We start from the raw sequence: 8,067 nt of genomic DNA on the forward strand, positions 1-8,067 counted from the left end.
ACTTGTTGGCAAAGGACATGGCAGAAGCGCCAGACCGGCGGCGCCCATCGTAGTTTTCGATCCGATCTGGGCTTTTCTTCAGTATAATAAGTTAATAACGCACTTGGTCATTTTCGTTACTTGTATAATGTAATAATCTGAAAAAAAAACATGGTTCTTGGCCGTTTCAGGTCACTCTTGTTTCCTGCGTTTGCGTTGTACCGGAAGGTTGAAGATGACCCTGCTGCGGATCCCAAACGTCAGTAGAAGAAGAGAGGGAAAGGGATAGCTAACCTGAGCAAGGCAAGGGCATCATGGTCATTTACCATGCTCGATCCACGCTGGCTTGATAAGTTGGCTCGCTACGTATGCAAGCATGACAATTTTGTTGTTTCGTTCATGCGGGGATGACAAATATGTAGGTGCCATTCTAAGGATGGCTTTTGAAGAGCAGCCATCCGTAAAGGTGGCACATACACTACGGGACACAGGCAAATTGCCGAGTGCCAGGGGCACTCGGCGAAGGGCAGAATACCCTCGGCGAACACTCGGCAAACGGCACACGGCAAATATCGAGTCGGCAAACACGAGTTCGCCGGCAAAGACTTTGCCGAGTGCCCAGAAAACACTCGGCGAACAATTATTGAAAAAATAAAAAAAATCATGTTCCAAACCATCCGCCGCCGCCACCTGCTCCTGCTCCGCCGCCGCCGCCGCCGCCACCATCCACACCGCCGCCAGCCACCGCCACTGCTTCCCGCCGCCACGCCATGAAGCAGATCCGGTGGAGGGGCGTCGGGCGGCGGCGGATCCGGGGCCGGGGGCGTCGGGCGGCGGCGGATCCGGGGCCGGGGGCGGCGGGCGGCGGCGGATCCGGGGCCGGGGGCGCCGGGCGGCGGCGGATCCGGGGGTGGCAGGGCCGGGGGCGCCGGGCGGCGGCGGATCCGGGGCCGGGGACGTCGGGCGGCGGCGGATCCGGGGGCGGCGGGGCCGGGGGCGCCGGGCGGCGGGGGGCTCCGGGCGGCGCTGGCGGCGGGGCTGGGGGAAGGTGTGGCGGCGGGGTCGGAGGAGAGGAGAGGGGAGGGGCCCCGCCGGATCCGGCCTCGAGGCGCGGCGGCGGCGGCGGCAGCGGCGGTGGCGGGAGGCGTGCGGCGGCGGCGGCGGCAGGAGGCAAGAGAGTGGGGGGAGGGGGCCAAGGCGTGCGGGGAAGAGAGGAGAGTGGGGGGAGGGGGCCGGGGGGGGGGGGCTATTTGTTTTGTGGTGGCCCTCTGTTTGCCGAGTGTCCTACGTGGACACTCGGTAAAGAGTTTCTTTGCCGAGTGTCCAACGTAGGACACTCGGCAAATATTTTTTGAAAAAAATTTAAAAAATATCCAACAGTTTCAAAAAAATACCAAATTTTCACACGAACCAATATAGGTTCTCTACTGACTATACAAAAAGTTTTGTAGTCAAACCGAACTCGACCGTCACTTCAACTCTAAATTTATCGAATCCTTCTCAAAGTTACTATTCTTCTTCTGAGATGCTTCGGTTTGTAATCATCGTACATGATGAAATGTGCAAAACCTTCTCAATTTTTTTCCGCAGCCTCCACGTATTATATCATCACATCATGGCAAATCTCATAATTTTCAGACTTTGATTGTTTTTTTTACAATTTAAAAATACTACTGCCACACGTTCATGGTCGTGTTTCCTGAACAAGATGTTCGAAATTTCTTTTCATTTCATAGGTCAGGTCTCAAATTGGTCCAAATAACATGAATATCATTTTTCTACTCATTTTATTCCATAATTTGAATCACTTGCAGTTCAAATTTGACTTATACAAAAAATTCCCTTGAAATGCAATTAATTAAATAAATATAGCAAATAAATTCAAAAATATACCAAATTTTAACATGGAGTACCACATGTTGTATGTGGGGAGTAGAAAAAATTTCATGGTGAAAAAAGGAAAAAAAATTATTTTTTTGCCGAGTGTAAAAAAAACACTAGGCAAACCCCCTCTTTGCCGAGTGTTTTTTTTTGACACTCGGCAAAGAGGGGGCTTTGCCGAGTGCTTTTTATTTGACACTCGGCAAAGCCCCAATTTGCCGAGTGTTTTTTTTTGCTGAGTGTTTTTGGCTTAGCACTCGGCAAAGAGCTTGTTTGCCGAGTGTCCGAGAAAAAACACTCGGCAAAAAGAAAACACTCGGCAAATTTAAGGTTTCCCGTAGTGATAGTTAAATATCCTCTATCGTATATCTGTTGGTGTGGCGCCGGACATCATAGCCCAACCTTTCTCACTATCGGGGAAACTATTGGAAACAAAATTACATTATTGGATGCTAGATCGCTTAGGAATTTACTATCTTTTTTAAATCAACTATTATGTGAGAAATGCAATGTAGAAGTGAAAGCAGTTAGAAATACCAAGTTTTTTGTTTGGGTAGAATAAAAAATGAAATCATTTTATCAGAAGTGATAATTGGAGACACCCCTTGGAGACACGGGTCCGTGAGTTCTCTCGCGGTAGATTGATGGAGACAGCGCTAGGATCCATATGTACACAATAAGAACAACAACTCTTTGAAGTGGCCAAAGGTATTGCAATATTTACTACCCTTTTTAACTAATCACTGACGGGTTTTTAGTATTATATATATTTTTGCTAAGGGTGATAATGAATCTGCTAGCTACAAAGAGTTGCCGAGCAGCAATCACCGACATATACCACGCTCGGCAATTTGATTCTAACTCTTGCAAATACCTCATAATCTGGTAGTGAGCGATGATCCAGGGTCCCTTGATCAGTCGCTATTTAAATCATTGGCAACAAGATAACATACCGACGTATCGTCAAGGACTACTGATCGACAAAGACCAACATTTGAATTTTAGGCCTTTGGATCGCTAGATCCATCAACTGTCTTCGTCATCCATCGTATACATGTTTATAGCTTATTAGAAACCCTAGTTTCTTGCTTTTGGCGACTCTTGGCACTGTATCCATTGCCATCGCCGCCTCTCTTTTTTACACCCTCACTACCAGCACCACCCTCTCGCTAGCTTGTGGCTCCTTAACGCCACCACCACCCATATCGAAACTGAGGAATGGTGAACCCCTAACCCCTGTCTCAAATAAATAATGAGAATTTAATGAAGCTCCCGTGAAAAGAAGGAAAATCAACAACTTACTACTAATGTAGTTAATGTGAATCAATATTGTACAATTACAATTTTCCGAAAAAAGAGTGTACCATTACATGCAAAATATTCATCCATCTGATTAAGGGTGTGTTTGGTTGGGCTGTGACTTTTGGAAAAGCTGCTGTGAGCTGTAGGCTGTAGAAAAGCAGCTGTGGGAAAAGCAGAAGGTGAAAGCAGAAGGCCGTTTGGTTACAGCAGTTGTGGCTTTTGAATAAACTGTTGAGTGGACCCTACATGTCATCCACAGTCCACCCCACTCAATTCTCTCCCTCCCTCACTGACGAGCGGGTCCTGCTCGATCAGACATCAGAGATGGACGCTTTGCTCTTCGGACAAGATCCTTCACCGTCTTTGCTGATAACTCTGAATTCTCTGCAACACAGAACGCACTGGTCTGAATTCGAAACTGAACTGGGTAGTTGGATTCCATCTTCGAACCACGAGTATTGCAGCATGTGGACTGTTACAGTTTAAAAAATTGTTGCCATCATCCATCAAAGCAGGAATTTGGTACTGAATTTTGCAGTTGGAAGAAAAGAATTCAGGTTAATCTGCAGACGGCAACCAAGTCAGACCAGAGCATGCCGTTCTCCACCGCGGGCACCTCGATCTCCACTCCAGTGGACATGAAGACCGTCGCAGCTCGCAATGCGGCGGGGGAATTAGGAGAGCAGCGGCCACGGCGATGCTCCATCCGCCGCCTCCGGTGCTCCCCCGACGGCCTAATCACTCGATTCCAATTCCAGACCGCCGCGGTGATGCTGCCCAGTCCTTACCCACGATTGCGGCGACAGCCCGCCGTCGATTCGCCTCTTATCCGGCGAGGCTGCGCTGTCCCCTCTGCGTCCATCAAGCACTGATGGCTGGGACCGACACCTTCCTCACTATACAAACCGTGGATGAGGAGTAGGCAGGAGAGGACGGACAACACCAGCAGGATGGCTGGGGGTGGGCGGGCGGCGATCGGGTGGGGGTGGCGGGCGGTTGGGCGGACGGCGGGCTGGCTGAGGCCATGGCGGACGGCGGGCTAGCTGAGGCCATGGCGGACGGCGGTCGGGTGGGGGCGGCAGGAGTCAGGTGCGGGTGTCGAGGTGTGGGAGATGGAACAGAAGAAGCGCTAAGGTGCGGGAGACAGAATAGAAGAAAATGAACCGGTATCTACTAATGGTAGGTGGGTAATTTTTTTTCCCAAAAGCACTTGAAAGTAGGGGAGAAGGTGCTTTTGATTTTATATTAGAGCAAAATCAACTTTTGGATAAAAGTACATATAGCTTTTAATCGTTTGGTTGGCTTTTGGCTTTTACAAAAGTAAAAGCAGGTTGAAAGCTTTTGCAAAAACAAAAGCAGGTTGAAAAGCAAAAGCGTCAACCAAAGGCACCCTAAGACAGGGAGGTTGTTATCCAAATTGGAGATGGCCAATTTAGCCAAGGATGGACAGACTGCACATCTCCAATAAGGCTCTCAAATTTCTCAGTCTCCAAGTTCCAGATGCCTACATCCCGGCAACCATACATATTAATACATAGCTGTTCCCAATCATCATCCGTAAGATACGCACAGTTGGGTCTAAGCCCTGGAAAATCCTTTGTTGAAACAAATATCGGGTTATTGAAACCAAGAAATAGAGCGTGCCCATGCAAATCCGAGCTGCTGATCTCAACAAGCTTCTGATTACCAGCCTTTTTTTTTCGGGGGGGAAGATCTCCCCACCTACTTCTTATAAATGATCGAAAGAGCAGCTGGCATACCAGGGTGAGATCACAAGGAGAGGGACACTAACGTGTTTAGATTCTAGCATACAGGAAGTCTAGCCAAGCGCGGAGTTGGGGCTTGTGCTTCTTGCATCGGCAGCTCCACGTATCTAAGTCCGCAGTGATGCGCCGTAGAGTATCGCGAGTAGATGAGGTTTTTTGTTCAAAGATCAGAGAGTTGCGAGTCTTCCACATGTGCCAAAGTATCAGGATCATCACATCTGTCTGAACTTGGTGCGGTAGCCGGTAGGGAAGGATCACAAGAAATGGCCCAAGGTGGCCTGTAACCTTCAGGAGTGGCTGTGACACCCACTAGGTCCCAGAGTTCGATCAAACACCATTCGAGCACACTCGTTGTGCTGCCTCGATCGATCTCGGAATGCGGCCCATCTGCAGGCTCGAATGGGCCGGCCATTGACAATTGGCGGCAGCCTGAGTTTGAATTTTGAATGCGGCACTGTAACGCGCGCTCCCTGCCGACGTCATCACCGTGAGCATCCTCCTGGATCTGGGTCTCGCCGTCGACGGTGAGCTCTCTTCCGGCCATGGCGGATTCAAGAGAAGGGAAGAGAAGGAGGGACACTCTACCAAGCTTACAGTGCCCTGCGCGCTGCGGTCGAGAAGATCCCAATCCGCGGGGAGAGAACTTCGAACCGGAACGGAGGCAACGAAAAGCAGAAATTCAGCGCATTCTTGACTTGATGAATGGAAGGAGTGGCAGACCCTTTGTCGGGTCGAAGCCAAACTAAGGCGCGTGGATCAAGAGCCGCGGACCGAGCAGCGGGGACGGAGAGGGTATGGAAATCGGCGAGAGCACGATTGCAGAAAGACACCTGGAGCCGTTGAGAGAAGAGTCCGCCGCGGAGGCATAGGCCTATGCCCCGCGGCAGTCCTGGTCCCAGTCGGCGTGGGCTTCGCTTCCTGGTAGGCGTTCACCGGTTGGGTGGCGGCGGAGCTTCGTTGAGTACGTCGAGGAAGGCAGCGGGCGCCCAGGCGGCGCTGGCGCCGGGGGAGAGGGACCTAAGCTCCAATGGGGATGAACGAGGGTTGGGTGGAGGGTGGTGGGGGAAGCAGGGGGGAGGGAGGTCGGAGGACAGGCAAGGGATACGGCACGGTGGCGGCGCCGGGGGGGGGGGGGGGGGGGGGGGGGGGGCGAGGGGAGGCGCGTCGCCGCCCTCAGCGTCGCCATGAGCGGGGGACCGCCCCTGTCATTTGTCTCTATCCGCATTTCTGATTACCAACATCAACCTTGTAAAGCTTCATCTCATACGTGTACGACTCCGAGCATGGATCCCAAACCTCGTGCGCATGCTCGGCAGGAACCCAGATTGGATTCGTCAGTGTTCGAAGTTCTACGTACCTCCAAATATGGAGGATATCACCCCAAGGCGAAAATACGATGTAGCTAGTGGGATCGTCCCACAATATGCCTTTCTGAATGATCTTCCTCGCCGTAGGCGAAGGTCCGTTGAGATCGAATGAGTAGATGGAGCAATTCGAGATCAAAACATACCACATGCCGTCGTTGTCGTTGTACGCCGCGCACCCGTAGCCACCACCCGACGGGACGGTCTCGTTGGCTGTGATCAGAGCCCACCGGCCGTCGCCGATGCGGGCGTAGGACATCTCCCCGCGCTGCTTGTGCATGAGCAGGACGACGCAGCCGGCGCCGGCGGAAGGGCTGCAGGAGAGGAACACCCGGTGGTAGATGAAGACGCGGAGCTCCCGGGCCGTGCACACGCTGGGAGTGTCGGGGCCGAGCTCTTTCTCGTATAGGTTGTAGGCGGGGCGGCCATGGCGGCCGTCGGGGCAGGGCTCGACGTGGTGGAGCCCCGTGACCAGCGGGAGGTCCACCTGGGCGCCGGTGAGCGGGTTGAGCGCCTGCAGGTTGGACGCCTCGTCGTCGGTGACGACCCAGCCGTGGGCCGTGCCGACGACGTGGCGGCCGCGGAACGCGGGGGGCGGCAGGCGGACCTTGAAGGCCGCGCCGGTGGCGGGGCTGTAGATCGTCGCGGTGTCGTCGTCGTCGTCGGCGCCGGCGCTGGAGTAGAGGAGGCAGGGCGATGGGGAGGCGAACGCGGCGGATCTCGGAGCAGGCGGCGCGCCACGAGGCGCAGACAGCGCCGGCGCGGAGGAGGTCCGGGATGCCCAGCGCCCACATCACGATGAGGATCAGTTCCTCGTGGAGGCCGGACCAGTCACGGGAGACGGCGGTCTCCATTATCCCCTGACCGTGAGCTAGGGGCCAGCGGACACGCACGCCGGAAGGCGCTGGAGAGCTCAGAGCCAACTTTGATCACGGACACCGCTCCCCAAGCTGGCGCACGGCGGTGGCAATGTAAACGGAGACCGCATGCGAACCAGCTTAACTATGGATTGTTTGCAGCCGGAACGCGCAACAGATCGGGAACGAGTTGGACACGTGAAACGAGATATATACGTAAAGGGTAAGCGCTAAACCTATGGCTTAATTGGACTAGATTTCTACCTTCTAGATTAACAAAGGAACGAGTTTTTCGGCAAAACGCAGTATACAAATTAATAACAAAATCACCCTAATTAAATCACTACTCCACAGCCTTTCGTCACCGCCGACTCCAAACCCATCGTATATCACCACCAGTTTCGGATCCGTCGGTGATGCACGTTAAAAAATAATAAAAAAATCCCCACCCTGGATCTGGCCGCAACCACGCCGGACCCGGCCGCATCGGTTGGATCCGCCCCTAGATCCGAGATAAAGGGGGCTCACCGTAGCCACCGCTGGGCCTGCCATGTGCCGCTCCCGCTGGATCTGCTCCTCCCCAAGCGCCGCCGCTGCTCCCACCGTTGGATCTGGAGGATGCCGTCGCCGGTCCGTCATTCTTCCACCTCTGCTCGACCGTGTTGACCCGTGAGGGAGAGAGAGACTGAGGGGAAGAGGGGCGGTGCGTGGGTGCGGAAGGGAAGTAGGAGGTGTGGCGCGAACATGAGACGGAATTAAGGGGGTGTTTGATACACCTTGCTAAAGTTTAGCACCTATCACATCGGGTGTTTGGATGCTAATTAGGAGTATTAAACATAGGCTAATTACAAAACTAATTGCACAGATGGAGTCTAATTCGCGAGACGATTCTATTAAGCCTAATTAGTCCATGATTTG

General features: G+C 53.0%; 1 protein-coding gene across 1 annotated transcript; it reads right to left on the reverse strand.

Moving 5' to 3' along the window:
* Positions 1-6,143: 6,143 nt before the first annotated feature.
* On the reverse strand, positions 6,144-7,146 carry LOC117834508 (uncharacterized). The gene is made up of 3 exons (XM_034714066.1): positions 7,031-7,146; positions 6,439-6,966; positions 6,144-6,285 (listed from the first exon to the last, which is right to left on the reverse strand). The coding sequence occupies exons 1-3, from the start codon at positions 7,144-7,146 to the stop codon at positions 6,144-6,146; spliced, it is 786 nt and encodes a 261-aa protein (XP_034569957.1).
* Positions 7,147-8,067: the final 921 nt, after the last annotated feature.

The sequence above is a fragment of the Setaria viridis genome, chromosome 8 (genome assembly GCF_005286985.2).
Source record: "Setaria viridis chromosome 8, Setaria_viridis_v4.0, whole genome shotgun sequence".
NCBI lineage: Eukaryota > Viridiplantae > Streptophyta > Magnoliopsida > Poales > Poaceae > Setaria > Setaria viridis.

Coding starts and splice junctions, on each gene's coding strand:
- LOC117834508 (XM_034714066.1), bottom strand. CDS start 7,146: ATGGAGACCGCCGTCTCCCGTGACTGGTCCGGCCTCCACGAGGAACTG. Junction 6,967..7,030: donor GGCGCTGTCTGCGCCTCGTG/GCGCGCCGCCTG, acceptor CCTCTACTCCAG/CGCCGGCGCCGACGACGACG. Junction 6,286..6,438: donor AACGACAACGACGGCATGTG/GTATGTTTTGAT, acceptor CCATATTTGGAG/GTACGTAGAACTTCGAACAC.